This window comes from Daphnia pulicaria, chromosome 1 (assembly GCF_021234035.1).
Source record: "Daphnia pulicaria isolate SC F1-1A chromosome 1, SC_F0-13Bv2, whole genome shotgun sequence".
NCBI lineage: Eukaryota > Metazoa > Arthropoda > Branchiopoda > Diplostraca > Daphniidae > Daphnia > Daphnia pulicaria.
In genome coordinates this window covers 27,737,027-27,756,307 of record NC_060913.1, presented here as the reverse complement: position 1 = coordinate 27,756,307, position 19,281 = coordinate 27,737,027, and the positions used below count along the sequence as shown (strand labels likewise).

Genomic DNA, 19,281 nt, shown 5'->3' with positions numbered 1-19,281 from the left:
AATATGCAATATTTTCTAATATCTCCATTTGACACCTTTTTTTTACAAACCGCAAGGTTAGAATTGCTCAATAGTTTCTTTCACCTTTCTCTTATTAACCTTGCGGCAAATTTCACAGTCCAACCTTGTCCATCAGGGCATTTTAAAAAGTCAATGTCTTAAGAATGAGGTTAACGAATGATTCAAGGGCTTGGTCCTGTAATGTCAAACTTGCACAACACTGGATCAAACTTGACACGACATTCGTCTAATCACATAAACCTAAGTTTATTCTTGGCTGTAAATGAAAATGAGATAAAAAAAAGGAAGAATTAAAAAAAAAATATGCGTCGAATTAAAAATCACCAAAAACCGAAATAGATATGGCACTATTAGAAGAATACAGGCACGAACATGTTCGAATTCGTCAACAATCCAGTCGAGGTATGAAGTTTTGTGGCTTTTGATTTGAAAATGGGATGGAATTTCATCTGGGAATAGTCTCCAATCGTGCCACAAAGTCGGCCGTCGTGGCAGTCATGGTGGGAGTTAATCGGAAAACTCTTTCCTCGAAAAACTTGAAGAGCGGCTTGATGAGAACCGGATAATGCAACTGGAAAACAAAGTAGGACGCAAAGAGATTCTTGAAAGCTGTAAGGGAATCGCTGCCGCACGGAATGATGTTGCCATCGATGACCAAGTTGAAGTACACTGGCTCCGTCATCGTTCCGACACCGACGAGGTACGGGTGCGGAGTCGAATTGGTTTGATCCGTTGGGCGTAAGGCCACGAATTCTTGTAGGTTACGGTTTTCCTAGAAAAGAAATGAGACTGATTTCAATCATTTTTTTGGGGTTGGATGAAATGGAACATACCGATACGAACATCACGAGTTGTTGAACTTTTTCATCGACAGAATTCTTGCGAATTTTTTTTATTTCTGGCATGATGAAGATGCATATCAGCAGCAAACGGAGAAAGTCTGAAGAAAAGATAAAATAGTTGTTTTTAACTATTCTATACGTATGGAGACTTTCTGGTTGTTACCATTATTGCAAACTGGGAGAGCATCCAGTTCTTTCTCGGCTAGAAAAATAAGTCGATCACCATACGTGTGAATGAAATTCTGCTCGATATCATTGGCCGAAGGATATTTTCTCTTGAAATCGTCGAAAATCTAATTTCAAAGAATAATTGCAAAATAAGCGTCAGGTGTCACATTTTTATACAGAAAAGCCCTTATATATTACCAATAGACCGTTGTTAAAGTCCACCATGCGCGGATATTCCGCCAGAATGAGGCTTGGAGTCTTGAGATTTTTCTTCATTTGATACTGACGGAAGGGAAATGTCGATTCCATGGCATCGTTGATCTGTTCGGCGTTGGATGCAGTCGGTATCAAACTTTTCAGCAAACGAACCTGTTGATAAGAACCAAAATCTGTGATAAAAAAAGCATACAGACACGGAACAGAAAATAAATTTTTACCATAAATTCGTGCATCTGAATTTCTTCTTCTTCCAGTTCTGGCCCGCAATCTTCGATATATCCTCGAGGAATTCTCCGGTGAATTTTCTGCTTCAGACTCATTTTCCTTTTCCGACATTCAGGTTGCTTTTTGCGCATCGTCTTCAACAGTGTCTCTATGAAGCCGCCAGATTTGGGGTGGTAGTAGTGACTGTGGATGAGATTGTTCCCGTCTCTAATGCCTAAGCAAGGGAAAGCTTGAATAATCGCAGCGGCCAACAGATCCTTTTCCTGCGTCGTAGGGTAAAGTCCAATCTCGTTGACCATGGCCTCTACCACTACAAAGACTATAGTCCTGCGCTCAGGGACGGTTAGAAAGGTTTTTTCACGGGCTAAATAGTCCTCGTAAACGGCTCTCCCTTTACTCGACGCAAGGATCATTTCTTTAACGTTGAAAGTGCAGCACTAGGTACAAAAAACCAAATTAATTGACAGTTTTGGTGAACAAATAATGAAATTCAAATTAGGTATATATACCCTTTCAGATCTTCGCGGAGAGCTGGAGCTGTCTATGTTGGGAAGTTGTTGCATGAGAACTTTGTGAGTTACAGAAGGCTGAAGTTGAACTATTGGAATTGCTGATTGCACGGGAATGGCACTTGCGGACGATACTGAAACATTTGACGATGACATCGGGACACATATCGGTGAAGATACCATAACACTTGTTGTCGGTAATACGGACGCACTTGTCGAAGGTAATATTGAGACACTTGTTGAAGGTAATACTGAAACACTTGCTGAAGATAATACTGAAACATTTTCTGGAGATAATACTGAAATATTTTCAGAGGACAGTATCGAAACACTTTCTGAAGATAGTGGATAGTTTGTTGGTGAAGAGACTGAAAAACTCGCAGAACATACTGGAAAATTTGGAGATGATACTGGAACATTTGGCGAGAATACTGAGGGTTGCACTATAATTGGAAATGTTTCCATTGATGCCACATTCATCATTGATGGCTGATGGCTTGGCTGCACATTAGCGGTTGAAACTGTAGGCTCTGCTGTTTTTTTAGGCGGTGGGTTTTGGAGAGTCTGAATCAATCTTTCCACCTTTTTCTTGTGGCCTAGTTTCAGTTTGAGCTCATTAAGGTCCTCCCTTGTAAGCGTCAAAAGGCTATTTCCATCGATATCTTCATCTGCAAAGAACAACATTTTATCTCCAAGCTGAAAACACAGTTACAAAAATTAAAGGAACAATACCTTTAAAGGTATCAATAACTGATTGATCAAAGGATTCCATTTTTAGCTTCCTTGCAACATCTTCTGAAGTCCATTTTGTTACATCTGCATCAAGAGGTAGCTCACCACATTCCATTGCTATGTCATGAAACGATAATTCTTCTAAATCAGGACAATGTTCGGATTGACTGTCACTCTGCTCAAAATTTGAAGTGTCTTTAGCTGGCTCGGTTGTTATAAAGTGAACTGAACGGAAGTGCTCAAAGAGATCTTTTGAATCTCCTGGAATTTCTATGTTGCACAGAAAACAACTTGAATTCATGGGTAAATTAGTACTGGTTCGTAATCTGCGTTTCGGCATGTTCAACAAGTGCAATCTGAAAAAAAATATTATTTAGCCAGTTGACAAAATAAAAAAATAAATAAAACCAAATAAACAAACATGTGATTTACCGGTTCAAAACACGATTGCGGTTTGTCGAAATATCCAATAAATATCAATAAGACGAGTCACAATGAAAACCCGTAAAAGTAATGTTGGCTTGGCTTGGTCCTTCTGACAATGAACTTTTGGGGGTGACCAATTGTTAAACTGTTGGGACCTTCTTGAAGACTAAAATGCCACGCATACGGCACGCATATTTTTCTGTTGTTTGCCACGTCGTCTGCGATTTGCTTATAACGTGGCTTGATGTTTTGGTTTGAATTCAATCTCCGATATTTTCCACCAGATGACTTGTATGGCCTAAAGGCGGGAAGCTCTAAAAAAATGTAGCCAATGAAATCGGGGATAATTTATGAGCGCTCCAAGTGACAGCTTGAAAAGGGCGCGGATTTTTCAAACAGTACAACAATTTCATTCCAACTTTTTAGATTTTGAATGCGGAACGGATAAAAATAACGGATGGGTTGAGAATTGTTTTCAGTAAACAATCTAGGATGAAAAATGATTTGTTCAATTTAACAAAAGAATAACAACGTATGTTGTATATTTTAACTGCGATTGGGGGAACATGAAACAATTCAAAGTTTTGGATTTTCAGAGTCATCCTAAATCACGATAGACAGAATGTGCTTAAAATATATCAAAATCAACTAAAATCGCTGGATAAGCTCGGGTGATGTTTACGGACGCCAAAACGCGCCTTAAGAATTGAATTTCACCATAGAATTTTGGTTGAGCGAAAACAGAATTTGACGGACGTAAGAATACGCGTAAAGAACTATATACGTCGCCATTAGCATTGGGCGATTCACCGTTAAAATCCTTATACTCTAAGGAATCGGTTATTTCAGTCATGCGCCAGATGAAGTTGCACATTCCTGGTTTTTTGCACGCTTCCCATACATCAACGGTAGGATGAGGTAGTCCAACGTCTCGTTGGTAGATATCCCACTATAAATTTTAATAAGTTCCATTAATTAACTAAGAAGCAATGAATTGCAAAGAAAGAAAAACATGCATTTTGATTTCTAAGGCAGCCTCCCATTCCCAAAATGACGTTCACTGCTCCATCGGATCCTTTTCCAAGTTCGTGTAACATCATTTTCGTTAAATTCTCCCGCCACTTTGCAGATGTGAACGCGTCGATCTCAACGTTGATTAATTTTAGTATCAGAGATCCCACATGTGCCTTAATTTTAAAAAAACAACAAAAATAATGAGAACTATTAGGTCTTAACTAAACAAGTAAAAAAATAATTAAAAACAAGAAAGAAACAAAACTATTCTCAGCGGGTCACTAACTTACATCAACTTTAAGAAAGTTATAGTGGCAGTAATTATTCTCTTTTGGAAGTTGTACGACTTCGTGGGAATCATAAGACACGGAAGTGTTCAACAGAGTTACGCTAGTAATAATTTAAAAAAAAATTACACAGATGCTGGAGTTAAGTGAATAGTAATGTACCTCATCTGAGTCATCACCACATCGTGGAATTCATAAATGAATTTGAAATTGGGAAGACATTGTCTAAGGCGATCGAGAGTTTCCGGCTCCACATGGTAGAGAAACACAACATCAGGATTTTGTGCTTTCAAGATATTAACAAACTGTGATGTCATCAACAATTTCAACTCGGTAATAATGGAGAAAAACATTAAAAATTCCCAAGAAATAATTCGCAATTTAGCTGGTTTTTTTGTATCCGGTATCTTCACAGAAGTATGATGAAAATGGTTGACGGCGTCCTTACTGCATTGCAACAGATCAAAAATAAATCATTCAACTCAACATTTCTTAAAGGAAATGAATCAATATTTGACCTGGCATTGAAAGACAAAACCTTTGGCTCATAATCATCTGTTACAACAAACACTTGGCATTCAGACTTGTTGGATTTGAAATATGCATCCAGTAACTTTGAAGATCTAGAAAAAAAAGTGAGTTAAAATTTACTATTTAAAGAGCAACTGAATGATTTAAAATAAAGAACTAACAATTTGGCCTCAGCTTCAGCTTTCTCTAACTTCTTATTCAAAAGAATATTGTGTTCAGCATGGACATTGTTGGGTAGGGATTCAACTTTATCAATTCCAACTGCTGTTTTTCGACACATAGGACATTTCAATGTATTCCCAGAACCAATCATAACCTGATGATAGTAGGAAAAGCCATTATGCAGAGAAATTGCAACAGCAAAATGAAATTTAATCACACACTGCAAATCATCCAAACATTTTTACGACTAGTTTTCAAGAAACTTACTTGAATGCAGGTGAAACAGTATGTGTGAGAGCAAGGCAGTACTTTGGGCCGATTCATGAGAAGATCATACTTGATGAAGCATATGCCACAAGTTGATAAATAATCATCTTCATTTGAACCTCCAGTAGCCATTTTAATGCTTAGAATATTCAATGGATGAGTGAAACAAATCAGTTTTAAATTCGAGACAGACTATTTGTGTAAGTTATAACAACCAGAAGTTACGTAAGGACAATACCCTTTCCAAACGGGATCAAAGGCAGCAAATGTTTAAATTTCGCAACCGTTCCATTCCAAGCTTACAATTTACATTTTGCTAGGAAAATTAAAGCAATTTAATGAGAAATGTTCTGTTAGGTTACGTTCGCAAAATCACGTTTGTAATTACTATTGCAGCTCAGGGTATGTTAAAATGGCCAATATTAAAGCGCAAAAAGATGCAAAGAAGCGCAGAAAAGAGCGCTAATTTGAGAAATATGAAGGATGAACTTTTCATTAATCTTGCATATGAGTCGCATTCATACAACCAAATAATGACACTGTGATTAAATGAAGGTTTCAAGCTAAATGAATGGTATTATAAAACTATGGATTTAAATCCTACAGGAAATTTCAAATTAAAAAAGAAAAATACTAAAGTCTGCTAGGTTCGTTGAAATCATTCATGTACATTCTGAGAGTGAAATTTATTTAAAAATAAAGGGAACCAACAGAAGAAAATAGAAAGTTTTCTACATGGCAATGCTCCAGAAATCCATAAAAGGAGTCATTTGTGGAGATGCAGGGTATCGATCCCCGTACTTCTCGCATGCTAAGCGAGCGCTCTACCATCTGAGCTACATCCCCGGCGATTCTTGATTCAAATTTTAAAAATAGATATTTGGACCAAAGTGCGCCTAAAAAATTAATGATCTTTGGAAGCGGATAAAAGTTGATTATGAGAAGGGGTACTGTCGACAATTTAAGAATTTTACCTTGAATTTTACTCACATTCACTTCGAGAATGAAATCTTTGCGAAGACTACCTGCATCTTTAGGAAGACTTAAGGTTAAGTGGAAGTAGGAGTCATTAAGAGACAGTTTCGTTAAGAATTACTAAAACTCTTGATTAAATAAATCCAAAAGACAGAAATGAGCGAAATAATAAAACTGCCAGCCACTTCAATTGCATCCAAATTACCTTAGTTTTTCAGATGTTATGAATTTGAATTTTGGAAAGGTTTCTTTTAATAGACCTAGATCTCCATCAGCACGGTTAAGGAATACAATGTCGGGATTTTGTAGGAGCATAATCCTACTGAAACATATGCATCCACTGACCAATCGTCCCCAGTCTATAAATGAGCAAAATTTTGGGAGTTGGTTTTGATAAAACTTTGATGACATTACCGGACTACCATGGAATAGATATTTGGTATTGGTATATTATTACTAAAATGAATGTCCAAATAGAAATGAAATTTTTAGAAGTTGAATTTGTAAGGAGGCGCACAATGTAACCCACCATTTTATCTGAGCTTGAGCATTCCGTAATTTTTCACTGAGATGAATGATGTATTGAACATATTTGTTGTTCCGTAAGGTCAAAACGTTTCCAATTTCGACGGCCAAGCGTCGACAGTCGGTGAATCGACCTAGTAACTTTCACTCATTAACTTAAAACTCCATGCTGGAATTTTGTAACGTGGCTTGATGTTTTGGTTTGAATTCAATCTCCGATATTTTCCACCAGATGACTTGCATGGCTTAAAGGCGGGAAGCTTTAAAAAAAAATGCCCTTGTGGATATTTTATGAGCGCTCCAAGCGACAACCTGAAAAGGGCGCGAATTTTTCAAACAGTACAATTTGATTCCAACTTTTTAGATTTTGAATGTGGAACGGATAAAAATAACGGATGGGTTTAGAATTATTTTCAGTAAACAAAGTAGGATGACAAATGATTTGTTCAATTTGAAAAAAGAATAACAACGAATGTTGTTTATTTTAACTGAAATTGGCGCAACATAAATCCATTCAAAGTTCTAGATTTTCAGGGTCATCCTAAATCACGATAGACAAAATGTGCTTGAAACATCGAAATCAACTAAGATCGCTGAGTGAGAGGCTGGGGTGATGTTTAAGAACTCAATTTCACCATAGAATTTAGGTTGGGCGAAAACAGTTTGGGCCGGACGTAAGTATACGCGTGAAAAACGATGTTCGTCGCAATAGTGCATTTTACCGTTAAAATTTTTATATTCTAAGACATCGGTTTCAGTCATGTTGTCATAGCGCCAGATGAGGTTACACATTATTGGTTTTTTGCACGCTTCCCATACATCAACGGTGCGATGAGGTAGTCCAACGTCTCGTGTGTAGGTATGCCACTAAAATAAAAAAAATTATATTTATTAACTCAAAAGCAATGAATTGTAGAGAAAGAAAAACATGCATTTTGTTCATCACAGCAACCCCCCATTCCCAAAATGATGTTCGCTGTTGCATCGGAATCCTTTCCTAGTTCGTCCAATATCAATTTCGTAAAATTCTCCCGCCACATGTCACTTGCGTACATGTCAATCTCAGCGTTGATTAATTTTAGTTTCAGAGATCCCACATGTGCCTTGAGTAAAAATAATACATATTAATAATAACGAGAATTAAAGGTCATAACAAACTAAAGAAATTAATAAAAAGAGGCAAGAAAATAAACAAGAAAGAAAACAAAATAATTCAGTAATAACTCACTTCAACTATAAGAAAGTTATAGTCACCAGTGTCCTCTACGGGAAGTTGTACGGCTTCGTGGGAATCATAAGACACGGAAGTGTTCAACAGGGTTACGCTAGAAATAATTTAAAAAATTAAAAATATTATTCAAACTCATGCTGGAAATGGACTAGAAATTTACCTCATCTGATCGTTGAATTCATAAATAAATCTGAAATTGGGAAGACTCTTTTTAAGGCGATCGAGAGTGGCCGGCTCGACGTTGTAGAGAAACACAACATCAGGATTTTGTGCTTTCAAGATATTAACAAGTGATGTCATCAACAGAGGAAATCCAGCAATGTCATTAACCATGAAACGTTCCCAAGAAATAATTCGCAATTTAGCTGGTTTTTCTGTATCCGGTATCTTCACAGAAGTATGATGAAAATGGTTGACGGCGTCCTTACTGCATTGCAACAGATCAAAAATAAATCATTCAACTCAACATTTCTTAATGGAAATGAATCAATATTTTACCTGGCGTTGAAAGACATAACCTTTGGCTCATGATCATCTGTTATGACAAACACTTGGCATTCAGACTTGTTGGATTTGAAATATGCATCCAGTAACTTTGAAGATCTAGAAAAAAAAGTGAGTTAAAATTTACTATTTAAAGAGCAACTGAATGATTAATAAAGAACTAACAATTTGGCCTCAGCTTCAGCTTTCTCTAGCTTCTCATTCAAAAGAACAATGTGTTCGGCATGAACATTGTTGGGTAGGGATTCAACTTTAACAATTCCAACTGCTGTTTTTCGACACATAGGACATTTCAATGGATTCCCAGAACTAATCATAGCCTGATTTAAGTAGGAAAAGTCATGCACAATTAGTTTTAATCGCACACTGCAAATCATCCAAACATTTTTACGACTAGTTTTGTTTCAAGAAACTTACTTGAATGCAGGTGAAACAGTATGTGTGAGAGCAAGGCAGTACTTTGGGCCGATTCATCAGAAGGTCATACTTGATGAAGCATATGCCACAAGTTGATAAATAGTCATCTTCATTTGAACCTCCAGTAGCCATTTTAATGCTTAGAATATAATTCAATGGATGAGTGAAACAAATCAGTTTTAAATTCGAGACAGACTGTTTGTTTTCGAATTCAGACGAACTCTCAAGGCCACGCAATAAAGTCTGTGCATTACAGATGCAGACGTCGCAGAGCCAGAGGGGCGCAGACCGCCAGAGCCGCAGACTACAAATAAGATAAACAATCTCAAACTCTAATTAATTATGATTGATGTAATTGAAAAGATTTTGCTGGGAAAATTAAAGCGATTGCATGTAAAATGTGATGTAAAATGTGACGTTCGTAAATTCTCGTTTATAGTTGTCAACTTGTCAGTGCAGCTCAGGCCCAGGGTCTATCTATGTAAAAAAGGTTAATAAATGCGCAAGGAAGATGCGCTCATTTTCTCGTTGAAAATCTAAAAATCAACATTTCATAATTCTTGCATAATTAGTTGCACATGAAAGTACTATGTACAATTTTATACAACAACTACCAATTTAAGTCCTATTCCTATAGAAATAAAAAAAAAAAAATAAAGAAAATTATTTAAAAAAAACGACGTTTCCTCGTTCGTTGAAATCACTCTGTAAATTCTGAGAGTGAAAAAAGGGAAGCAACGGAAGAAAATAGAAAGTTTTCCACATGGCAATGCTCTAGAAATCCCAAAAAGGTGCGAAAGTTGGAGATGCAGGGTATCGATCCCCGTACTTCTCGCATGCTAAGCGAGCGCTCTACCATCTGAGCTACATCCCCGGTGGATACTCAGCTACATTTTAAAAATAACATCTTTGTCCTGAGTTTCTTCTACCTGCCTTAATGATATCTTTTTGAATTCTCCTGCATTCCTGTTTTACTTGACTGGAATTTAATGTAAAGTTAAAGGGAAATTATTTCTTTGGTTTGGGCGGTATTTTACCGAAAATCTAAATCAGAAAAGCAGAAACCATTACGAATCCAATATAACACTTCAATCGATTGCCTGTACATCGCAAAGAGGTGGAAATTGCGTAGAAACATCGAATTTGAAACACTTAAAACTCTATCAGCAAGTCTGTCAATTTTCCAATTCGGAAACTGAAATGAAGGTCACTTTGACGATTAATATGCAATCTGGGAGAAACCATATTTTATTATTTAACTGTAATTGGCAGTTGGCTTAATGCAACTGAAAGTATTTCATGTTTTAACAAAATCTCATTTCATTTGCTAGGTGTCTTAATTAAAATTTGATTATCAAATCTACTATAATCACCGAATGGTTGCGCAAAGAAAGAACACGGAACGACTTCGGATCGACGCAATATGCTTTTGGTGACGGGGACCAAAAGAAGCGATCAGATCCATAAACGTAGTCCAAACCAGTCAAATCGGCAGTAAAGTTCTCTTCATTTAAACTTTTTATTTCAAGCCTGACAACGTCCGAGGTCAATTCTAATTTGCATTTTTGAGGTTTGCCGCACGCCTCCCACATGCACTTTAGCCTTGTGGGCAATCCTCCAGCATTCATTAGCTGACCCAAAAAAAAAAACAGTTAAGCAAAACAAATGCAATTGATATTAAAAACATATTTAAAACCTCTCTGTAGCCCACATATCCTCCTACGCCCAAAATAACGTTGACAGTTTTGTCCGTATGCTGCGCTTCTCTGAAAATGGCTTTCAAATGATTTCCGTGACGTTCTCTTCCTACATAATCTCTTAATTCCGTTTGTAATAACTTGAGTTTCATAGGACCACAATGCACCTAAAAAATGAGTGAATGTGAAAACGCATAGCTCAGTTGATTATGAGGAACAGGGTCCTTTTTGACAATTTCACTCACATTCACTTCGAGAATGAAATCTTGGCGACTACCTGCATCTTCAGGAAGACTTATGGTGAAGTGGGAGTCATAAGAGACGGTTTCGTTAAGAATTACTACAACTCTTGATCAAATAAATAAATCCAAAAAGACAGAAATTAGCGAAATAATAAAACTGCCAGCCACTTCAATTGCATCCAAATTACCTTAGTTTTTCGGGTGCTATGAACTTGAACTTTGGAAAAGCTTTTTTAAGAAGATGTAATAGATCTTCATCAATGTCTTTAACGAATACAATATCGGGATTTTGCAGGAGCAACATCCCACTGAAAAACGCGCATCCACTGACCAAACGTCCCCAGTCTAAAACGCGCAAATTTTTGGGAGCTGGGTTTGATGAAACTTTGACGGTACAGCCACCGACGTAGATACGTTGTACCGGGATATTATTACTAAAATGAATGTTCAAGTAAAAATTAAATTTTTAAAAGTTGAATTTGCTGTATTGTAACCCACCGTTTTATCTGCTGGTCTTGAGCATTCAGTAACTTTTCACTGAGATGAATGATGTATTGAACATATTTGTTGTTCGGTAAGGTCAAAACGTTTGTGATTTTGACGGCCTCGCGTCGACACACGGGACACTTCAATGTGTTTCCTGAATGGAGAGCCTAGAGTTCACAAATTTAAAATTTAAAAAACAAAACAAAAACATGTTATATACAAATGCATGTTGATGGCTGATTTTACCTTGAGACAGGTGAAACAAAATGTGTGTGAGCAAGGCAGCACTTTAGGTCGCATGAGCTGGAGATCATATTTATGGAAGCAAATACTGCAACACAGGAATTCATCCTCATTCAACTCGCCACCACCAGAATCTGCCATCTTTCAGCCACTCAGGGCTAGTATTCTGAAAATAAAATAATTGAGTTGATTCAGGATATACTTCCTTATGTACTTAAATATAATTGATGCCATTGTGAAAAATGCATTTAAAAATACCCCACATATTTTTTACTCGACAATAGGCCATCACCATACTCACCAACGCATTATTGTAATGAAATATTTAGCCAATCGAGGGTCTCGCACAAAGAATTCGTTGCTGACATACGACTTACGAGTGTATCAGGGCCATATGAATTATGATCAGGGCAATTATTGAACTGACAATTGAGTAAAACAAACTTAAGAAATTACCTTATATCAAGTTTGGTCCCAACTTGATTAAGAATTATACGAGGTATACAGGAAGCTGAATTCAAATACAACTGCCCACTGATTCTGGAAATCGCTAAATTACAATGGCAGACAACCACGACTTTATCCACACGAAACAATGAGAACTCTAACGGCAAAAAATTCAACGCAAATGAACACACCAAATGTAATTCCCTAATTAGTTTATAGTTTCCTGCCACAGGTGGAATTAGTTGCAATCCCAAAAATCAGCAGTCTGTCAGTCTGTCACAGAACACAGATCCTTGTCATGTAGTTTGACATTTGAAATAAGCGCGCGTGATTGAGACCACACGAACTGTGATATGACTGACGGTGTAAATAACTCGAAAACAAAATATAAATATATTTACGGATTTTGACATTTCTATTTGTTTTTCTCTACTTGAAGAGCAATCAGCCAGGTTATTAGTTGTATGATGATTCAATTTTTGGCAAGCTATAAAGTGAAGCTAAAATAGAACGACAGACTTGCAATTGAAAGCCAATTTCGGCCAATATGCAGTAATGTCACTATTTCTAAAGGATTCATTATAAAAATGTTTAAACTACTCGTTCGTTGAAGTCAGTCATGTGTTCTGAAAAGTGAGAAGGATACAACGTAAATAATAGCGAGAGACAAAAGGAAATTAGACATTTTACGCAATGAAAAACTGAACGTTTTGTTGAGGATGCAGAGTATCGATCACCGTACTTCTCGCATGCCAAGCAATCGCTTTATCACCTGAGCTACATCACCTGCAAATGTCCAGCTAAAAGGGTCAAAACCTTTGCAATTTCGACGGCCTTGCGTCGACGTAGCTTAACTCCATGCTGGAGTTTTGTAACGTGGCTTGATGTTTTAGTTTGAATTCAATCTCCGATGTATGGCCTAAAGGAGGGAAACTCTAAAAAATAAATTGTAGTCAATCAAAGAGGAGATAATTTATGAGCGCTCCAAGCGACAACCTGAAAAGAGCGCGGATTTTTCAAACAATACAACAATTTGATTCCAACTTTTTAGATTTTGAATTCGGACTGGATCAAAATAACGGATGGTTGAGAATTGTTTTCAGTAAACAAAGTAGGATAAAAAATTATTTGTTCAATTTGACAAAAGAAATTTACAACGTACGTATGTTGTTTATTTTAACTGCAATTGGCGCAAAATGAAACAATTCAAAGTTCTGGATTTTTAAAGTCATCCTAAATCACGAAAGACAGAATGTGCTTAAAATATATCAAAATCAACTAAAATCGCTGAGTAAGTGGCTCGGGTGATGTTTAAGAATTGAATTTCACCATAGAATTTTGGTTGAGCGAAAACAGAATTTGACGGACGTAAGAATACGCGTAAAAGACGATATTCGTCGTCATTAGCATTGGGCGATTCACCGTTAAAATCCTTATACTCCAAGACATCGGTTTCAGTCATGTCATGGCGCCAGATGAAGTTGCACATTCCTGGTTTTTTACACGCTTCCCATACATCAACGGTGGGATGAGGTAGTCCAACGTCTCGTTGGTAGGTATCCCACTAGAAATGTAAATTTTAAGAAGTTCTATTAATTAACTAAGAAGTAATGAATTACATAGAAAGAAAAACATGCATTTTGACTTCCACTGCAGCCTCTCATTCCCAAAATAACGTTCGCTGCTGCATCGGATCCTTTTAAAAGTTCGTGTAACATCATTTTCGTAAAATTCTCCCGCCACATATCAGATGCGAACATGTCGATCTCAGCGTTGATTAATTTTAGTTTCAGAGTTCCCACATGCGCCTTGAGTAAGAAAAGAAAAGAAAAGAAATAATAAGGAGAATTACCAAGTCTTGATTATAAACAAGTTAAAAAAAAAAGACAAAATTAAAAACAAGAAAGAAACTAAAATAATTAAGGTCAATAACTCACATCAAGTTTAAGAAAGCTATAGCTATAGAAACCATTTTCATCCTCTTTGGGAAGTTGTACGACTTCGTGGGAATCATAAGACACGGAAGTGTTCAACAGAGTTACGCTAGTAATAATTTAAAAAAAATTACACAGATGCTGGAGTTAAGTGAATAGTAATGTACCTCATCTCCACATCGTGGAAATCATAAATGAATTTGAAATTGGGAAGACTTTGTCTAAGGCGATCGAGAGTGTCCGGCTCCACATGGTAGAGAAACACAACATCAGGATTTTGTGCTTTCAAGACATTAACAAGTGATGTCACCAACAGAGGAAACTCGGGAATGGTATTATCCATGAAAGATTCCCAAGAAATAATTCGCAATTTAGCTGGTTTTTCCGTATTCGGAATCTTCATAGAAGCTTGATGAAAATGGTTGACAACTTCTTTACTGCATTATTTACAACAGATAAAAAATTATTCAATTAACTCAACAATTCTTAAAGGAAATGAATCAATATTTGACCTGGCATTGAAAGACAAAACCTTTGGCTCATGATCATCTGTTACAACAAACACTTGGCATTCAGACTTGTTGGATTTGAAATATGCATCCAGTAACTTTGAGGATCTAGAAAAAAAAGTGAGTTAAAATTTACTATTTAAAGAGCAACTGAATGATTTAAAATAAAGAACTAACAATTTGGCCTCAGCTTCAGCTTTCTCTAACTTCTTATTCAAAAGAATATTGTGTTCAGCATGAACATTGTTGGGTAGGGATTCAACTTTATCAATTCCAACTGCTGTTTTTCGACACATAGGACATTTCAATGGATTCCCAGAACTAATCAAGGCCTAATCAAAGTAGGAAAAGTCATGCAGAGAAATTGCAATAGCAAAATTAATTTTAATCGCACACTGCAAATCATCCAAACATTTTTACGACTAGTTTTGTTTCAAGAAACTTACTTGAATGCAGGTGAAACAGTATGTGTGAGAGCAAGGCAGTACTTTGGGCCGATTCATCAGAAGGTCATACTTGATGAAGCATATGCCACAACTTGATAAATAATCATCTTCATTTGAACCTCCTGTAGCCATTTTATTGCCTAGAATATAATTAGATGGATGAGTGAAACAAATCAGTTTTAAATTCGAGACAGACTGTTTGTTTTCGAATTCAGACGAACTCTCAAGGCCACGCAATAACGTCTGTGCATTACAGATGCAGACGTCGCAGAGCCAGAGGGGCCAGACCGCCAGAGCCGCAGACTACAAATAAGATGATCAATCTCAAGCTCATGACTCTTTTATGATTGATGTAATTGAAAACATTTTGCTGGGAAAATCAAAGTGATCGCCTGTGAAATGTGATATTATGATACGTTCGCAGATTCTCGTTTATAGTTGCCATCGCAGCTCAGGCCCAGGCCAGGCCCCCAGCCCAGCCGGATCTTTGTAAAAAAGGTTAATAAATGCGCAAGGAAGATGCGCTCATTTCTTCGTTGGAAATCGAAATCTAAAGTTTCTACTTTTCATAATTCTTGCATATTATTAGTTGACCATGAAAGTAATATACAATATTATGGAACAACTACCAATTTTTAAATCCAATAGAAAATTTGTTAAAATACGACGTCTGCTCGTTTGTTGAAATCAGTCATGTAAATTTTGAGAATATAATGTATGCAAAATAGGGAACCAACAGAAGAAAATATAAAGTTTTCTATATGGCAATGCTCTAGAAATCCTTAAAAGGAATCGAATGTGTGGATGCAGGGAATCCGTACTTCTCGCATGCTAAGCGAGCGCTCTACAATCCATCGAGCTACATCCCCAATGGAGCTACATTTTAAAATTAGACCATTGTTCTGGGTTACTTCTACCTCCCTTAATGATATCTTTCTGGATTCTCATGACTTTATTTACTTGCCTGGAGCTTAAAGAAAAGTTAAAGGGAAATCATTTCTTTGGTTTGGGCGGAATTTCACCGAAAATCTAAATCAGAAAAACAGAAACCATTACGAATCCGATATAACACTTCAATCGATGCTTCCTACTGCGTTCAGCAAGCTGCCTGCATCAAAAAGTGGCGAAAAGTGCGTAGAAACATCGAATTAGAAACACTTTAAACTATCAGCAAGTCTGTCAATATTCTAACTCGGAAACTGAGATGAATTTCACTTTAACGATCTGAAGAAAGCATATTTTATTATTCAAATGTAATTGGCTTTATGCAACAAACTTAAAAATGAACAGATCCTGACTTAATTACCTCATTGTCGTTCTGCATAAGGAAATGATTTGATGTTTTAACAAAATTTCATTTCATTTTTTTAGGTTGCTCGACGATTAATTTCAAATCTACTATAACCAACGAATGGTTGTGCACAGAGAGAAAACGGAACGACTTTGGTTCGACGAATGCTCCCAAAGCTGACGGGGAGAAAAAGAAGCGATCTGATCTATACAGGTGCTCTGAACGAATCAATTCGGCGGTAAAGTTCTCTTCATTTAAACTTTCTGTTTTAAGCCCAGCAACGTCCGAGGTGAATTCTAGTTTGCATTTTTGAGGTTTATCGCACGCCTCCCACATGCAATGTATACATTTAGGCAATCCTCCGATATCCATTACCTGACCAACAAACAAATGTTAATTTAAAAAAAAATTCAAGTCTGATTTTAGAAACATTTTAAAACCTCTTTGTTGCCCACATACCCTCCTACGCCCAAAATAACGTTGACAAAAGGGTTCGTATGCTCCACATCTTTGAAAATGGATTTCAAATCATTTTGGCGACGTTCTTTTCCTGCATGTACACCTAATTCTATGTGTAATAACTTGAGTCTCACAGGACCACAGTGCGCCTAAAAAATTAATGATTTATGGAAACGGATAAAAGTTGATTATGAGATTGGGTACTGTCGACAATTTAAGAATTTCACTCACTTTGACTTCGAGGATGAAATCTTTGCGACCTGTAGCTGCATCTTTAGGAAGAAAAGGTGAAGTCTTTTTGGTTAAGGTTAAGTGGGAGTCATAAGACACTGTTTCGTTAATAATTACTACAACCCTTGATGAAGTAAACCCAAAAGACAGAAATTAGCGAAATAATAAAACTGCCAGCCATTTCAATTGCATCCAATTTACCTTAGCTCTTCGGATGTTATGAACTTGAACTTTGGGAAAGCTTTTTTAAGAAGAAGTAGATCTCCATCGATTTCTTTAACGAATACAATAAGTCGGGATTTTGTAGGAGCATAATCCTACTGAAACTTGTGCATCCACTGACCAATCGTCCCCAGTCTATAACGCGCAAAATTTTGGGGGCTGGTTTTGATGAAATTTCAATGACATTATTACTAAATGAATGTCCAAACAGAAATTAAATTTTAAAAGTTGAATTTGTAAATAGACGCAAAATGTATAACCCACCGTTTTATCTGGGCTTGAGCATCCCGTAACTTTTCACTGAGATGTACGATGTACTGAACGTATTTGTTGTTCGGTAAGGTCATAACGTCTGTGATTTCGACGGCATTGCGTCGACACACGGGGCATTTCAAAATGTTTCCTGAATGGAGAGCCTAGAGTTCACAAATTTAAAATTTAAAAAACAAAACAAAAACATGTTATATACAAATGCATGTTGATGGCTGATTTTACCTTGAGACAGGTGAAACAAAATGTGTGTGAGCAAGGCAGCACTTTAGGTCGCATGAGCTGGAGATCATATTTATGGAAGCAAATACTGCAACACAGGAATTCATCCTCATTCAATTCGGCACCACCAGAATCTGCCATCTTTTAGCCACTGAAGGCTATTATTCTGTCCATATAAAATAATTGAGTTGATTCAGGATTAACTTCCTTATTTAGCCCCTTTATTATAAATATAGTTGATGCCATTGTGGAAAAGGTTGTGCGTTTAAAAATATTTCACGTACCGACAAGTGGACCATCACCACTCACCAACGCTTTAGGGCTTTAGTGTAATGAAATATTTAAAGCCAATCGAGGGTCTCGCACAAAGAATTCGTTGCTGACATACGACTTACGCGTGTATCATGGCAATTTGAACTGACAATATTGAGTAAAACAAGCTTAAGAAATTACCTTAAAGTCAAGTTTGGCCCCAACTTGATTAAAAATTTATACGCAGTTCAGACAGCTGAATTTAAATACAACTAAGAAGTGAGAACTGACCAGTGACCACTGATTCTGGAATTAAAACGCTAAATTAAAATTACAATGGCGAATGGCAGACAGGAGACAGCCACGACTGCGAAACAATAAGAACTCTAACGGCAAAAAAATCAACTCAAATGAGCACACCAAATGTAATTCCCTAACAGTTTGCTACCACAGGTGGAATCAGTTGCTAACCCAAAAATCAGCAGTCTGTCACAGAGCACAGATCCTTGTCATGTTGTTGACATTTGAATAAATAAGCGCGCGTGATTGAGACCACACGAACTGTGATGACTGACGGTATAAATAACTTGAAAACAAAATCTAAATATATTTACGGATTTTGACATTTCTATTTGATTTCTCTACTTGAAGATCAATCAACCAGGTTATTAGTTGTATAATGATTCAATTTTTGGCAAGCTAAAGTGAAGCTGTAATTAGAACGACACACTTGCAATTGAAAGCCAATTTCGGCCATTAATGCAGTATGTCGCTATTTCTAAAAGATTCATTATAAAAACGTTTAAACTAATCGTTCGTTGAAGTCAGTCATGTGTTCTGAAAAGTGAGAGGGATACAACGTAAATAACAGCGAGAGAAAAAAGGCAAATAGAAATTTCCCATAAATAAAATTAATTGTGGAGATGCAGGGTATCGATCCCCGTACTTCTCGCATGCTAAGCGAGCGCTCTACCATCTGAGCTACATCCCCGTTGCTTGTTAAGAATATTTGGCGCATATAATCGTCGGAAAGCCGTTTCACAAAAATCACGGGCATCTCGGACATCTAACTGATTTGGCACAAGTGTAATAGGGCCTACTGTTGTAATTTTGCTATCTTTACCATCTGAGCTACATTTCCGGCATTGATATCTATTGATATTGAAATCTAACAAAATGTTGAATTTGTTCAGGGTTTGTTCTGCTGCTTTTTTTTATTGAACAGATAGCGCAGCCAATGACCAAAAAAAAAACAGCCGTTTTGTTTCTTTCAAT

The 19,281-nt window shown here is 36.8% G+C and overlaps 5 protein-coding genes and 1 long non-coding RNA gene across 9 annotated transcripts; all 6 read right to left on the bottom strand.

Moving 5' to 3' along the window:
- Nucleotides 1–2: 2 nt before the first annotated feature.
- Nucleotides 3–3,393, bottom strand: LOC124320984. The gene is made up of 8 exons (XM_046783898.1): nucleotides 3,149–3,393; nucleotides 2,717–3,072; nucleotides 1,985–2,652; nucleotides 1,469–1,912; nucleotides 1,230–1,400; nucleotides 1,027–1,156; nucleotides 855–961; nucleotides 3–793 (listed from the first exon to the last, which is right to left on the bottom strand). The coding sequence occupies exons 2-8, from the start codon at nucleotides 3,054–3,056 to the stop codon at nucleotides 467–469; spliced, it is 2,187 nt and encodes a 728-aa protein (XP_046639854.1). The 5' UTR covers nucleotides 3,057–3,072; nucleotides 3,149–3,393; the 3' UTR covers nucleotides 3–466.
- A 325-nt stretch (nucleotides 3,394–3,718) lies between these two features.
- On the bottom strand, nucleotides 3,719–5,548 carry LOC124320876. Its single transcript, XM_046783782.1, has 8 exons — nucleotides 5,404–5,548; nucleotides 5,136–5,290; nucleotides 4,962–5,066; nucleotides 4,606–4,890; nucleotides 4,447–4,546; nucleotides 4,159–4,329; nucleotides 3,927–4,091; nucleotides 3,719–3,745 (listed from the first exon to the last, which is right to left on the bottom strand). Exons 1-8 carry the CDS (start codon nucleotides 5,533–5,535, stop codon nucleotides 3,719–3,721), a joined length of 1,140 nt encoding a protein of 379 aa, XP_046639738.1. The 5' UTR covers nucleotides 5,536–5,548.
- A 736-nt stretch (nucleotides 5,549–6,284) lies between these two features.
- Nucleotides 6,285–18,180, bottom strand: LOC124313382. The gene is made up of 6 exons (XR_006910691.1): nucleotides 18,039–18,180; nucleotides 17,758–17,920; nucleotides 17,527–17,678; nucleotides 17,242–17,453; nucleotides 6,394–6,506; nucleotides 6,285–6,299 (listed from the first exon to the last, which is right to left on the bottom strand). It is a non-coding gene; the product is annotated as an uncharacterized LOC124313382 (long non-coding RNA).
- Nucleotides 7,354–9,339, bottom strand: LOC124313338. The gene is made up of 7 exons (XM_046778223.1): nucleotides 9,056–9,339; nucleotides 8,804–8,958; nucleotides 8,633–8,737; nucleotides 8,295–8,561; nucleotides 8,132–8,228; nucleotides 7,836–8,006; nucleotides 7,354–7,770 (listed from the first exon to the last, which is right to left on the bottom strand). The coding sequence occupies exons 1-7, from the start codon at nucleotides 9,185–9,187 to the stop codon at nucleotides 7,450–7,452; spliced, it is 1,248 nt and encodes a 415-aa protein (XP_046634179.1). The 5' UTR covers nucleotides 9,188–9,339; the 3' UTR covers nucleotides 7,354–7,449.
- On the bottom strand, nucleotides 10,286–18,349 carry LOC124313356 (tyrosyl-DNA phosphodiesterase 2-like). 4 transcript variants are annotated; one of them, XM_046778266.1, is made up of 7 exons: nucleotides 18,208–18,349; nucleotides 11,727–11,889; nucleotides 11,493–11,647; nucleotides 11,183–11,428; nucleotides 10,998–11,100; nucleotides 10,752–10,919; nucleotides 10,286–10,686 (listed from the first exon to the last, which is right to left on the bottom strand). In XM_046778266.1, the coding sequence occupies exons 2-7, from the start codon at nucleotides 11,862–11,864 to the stop codon at nucleotides 10,396–10,398; spliced, it is 1,101 nt and encodes a 366-aa protein (XP_046634222.1). In that variant the 5' UTR covers nucleotides 11,865–11,889; nucleotides 18,208–18,349; the 3' UTR covers nucleotides 10,286–10,395. The 4 variants fall into 4 exon arrangements, with proteins under 4 accessions (XP_046634222.1, XP_046634213.1, XP_046634203.1 ...); XM_046778257.1 differs by having other exon boundaries at nucleotides 11,727–11,891; nucleotides 18,211–18,349; XM_046778247.1 differs by lacking the exon at nucleotides 18,208–18,349 and adding an exon at nucleotides 12,180–12,323.
- LOC124313348 lies at nucleotides 13,128–15,349 on the bottom strand. The gene is made up of 7 exons (XM_046778235.1): nucleotides 15,060–15,349; nucleotides 14,791–14,945; nucleotides 14,617–14,721; nucleotides 14,272–14,541; nucleotides 14,108–14,213; nucleotides 13,808–13,978; nucleotides 13,128–13,734 (listed from the first exon to the last, which is right to left on the bottom strand). The coding sequence occupies exons 1-7, from the start codon at nucleotides 15,189–15,191 to the stop codon at nucleotides 13,429–13,431; spliced, it is 1,245 nt and encodes a 414-aa protein (XP_046634191.1). The 5' UTR covers nucleotides 15,192–15,349; the 3' UTR covers nucleotides 13,128–13,428.
- Nucleotides 18,350–19,281: the final 932 nt, after the last annotated feature.

What these genes read in the sequence shown, in the direction of transcription:
- LOC124320984 (XM_046783898.1), bottom strand. Translation starts at nt 3,056, where the DNA reads ATGCCGAAACGCAGATTACGAACCAGTACTAATTTACCCATGAATTCA. An exon ending in ACTTTAACAACGGTCTATTG is followed by an intron (nt 1,157 to 1,229) that starts GTAATATATAAG and finishes CTTTGAAATTAG; the next exon opens with ATTTTCGACGATTTCAAGAG. An exon ending in AACTCGTGATGTTCGTATCG is followed by an intron (nt 794 to 854) that starts GTATGTTCCATT and finishes TTTCTTTTCTAG; the next exon opens with GAAAACCGTAACCTACAAGA.
- LOC124320876 (XM_046783782.1), bottom strand. Translation starts at nt 5,535, where the DNA reads ATGGCTACTGGAGGTTCAAATGAAGATGATTATTTATCAACTTGTGGC. An exon ending in ACTGTTTCACCTGCATTCAA is followed by an intron (nt 5,291 to 5,403) that starts GTAAGTTTCTTG and finishes TACTATCATCAG; the next exon opens with GTTATGATTGGTTCTGGGAA. An exon ending in ATAACTTTCTTAAAGTTGAT is followed by an intron (nt 4,330 to 4,446) that starts GTAAGTTAGTGA and finishes TTTAAAATTAAG; the next exon opens with GCACATGTGGGATCTCTGAT.
- LOC124313338 (XM_046778223.1), bottom strand. Translation starts at nt 9,187, where the DNA reads ATGGCTACTGGAGGTTCAAATGAAGATGACTATTTATCAACTTGTGGC. An exon ending in GCTGAAGCTGAGGCCAAATT is followed by an intron (nt 8,738 to 8,803) that starts GTTAGTTCTTTA and finishes TTTTTTTTCTAG; the next exon opens with ATCTTCAAAGTTACTGGATG. An exon ending in ATAACTTTCTTATAGTTGAA is followed by an intron (nt 8,007 to 8,131) that starts GTGAGTTATTAC and finishes TTTTTACTCAAG; the next exon opens with GCACATGTGGGATCTCTGAA.
- LOC124313356 (XM_046778266.1), bottom strand. Translation starts at nt 11,864, where the DNA reads ATGGCAGATTCTGGTGGTGGCGAGTTGAATGAGGATGAATTCCTGTGT. An exon ending in ATAGCACCCGAAAAACTAAG is followed by an intron (nt 11,101 to 11,182) that starts GTAATTTGGATG and finishes TATTTGATCAAG; the next exon opens with AGTTGTAGTAATTCTTAACG. An exon ending in ATTTCATTCTCGAAGTGAAT is followed by an intron (nt 10,920 to 10,997) that starts GTGAGTGAAATT and finishes CTCATTTTTTAG; the next exon opens with GTGCATTGTGGTCCTATGAA.
- LOC124313348 (XM_046778235.1), bottom strand. Translation starts at nt 15,191, where the DNA reads ATGGCTACAGGAGGTTCAAATGAAGATGATTATTTATCAAGTTGTGGC. An exon ending in TTCCACGATGTGGAGATGAG is followed by an intron (nt 14,214 to 14,271) that starts GTACATTACTAT and finishes AATTATTACTAG; the next exon opens with CGTAACTCTGTTGAACACTT. An exon ending in ATAGCTTTCTTAAACTTGAT is followed by an intron (nt 13,979 to 14,107) that starts GTGAGTTATTGA and finishes TTCTTACTCAAG; the next exon opens with GCGCATGTGGGAACTCTGAA.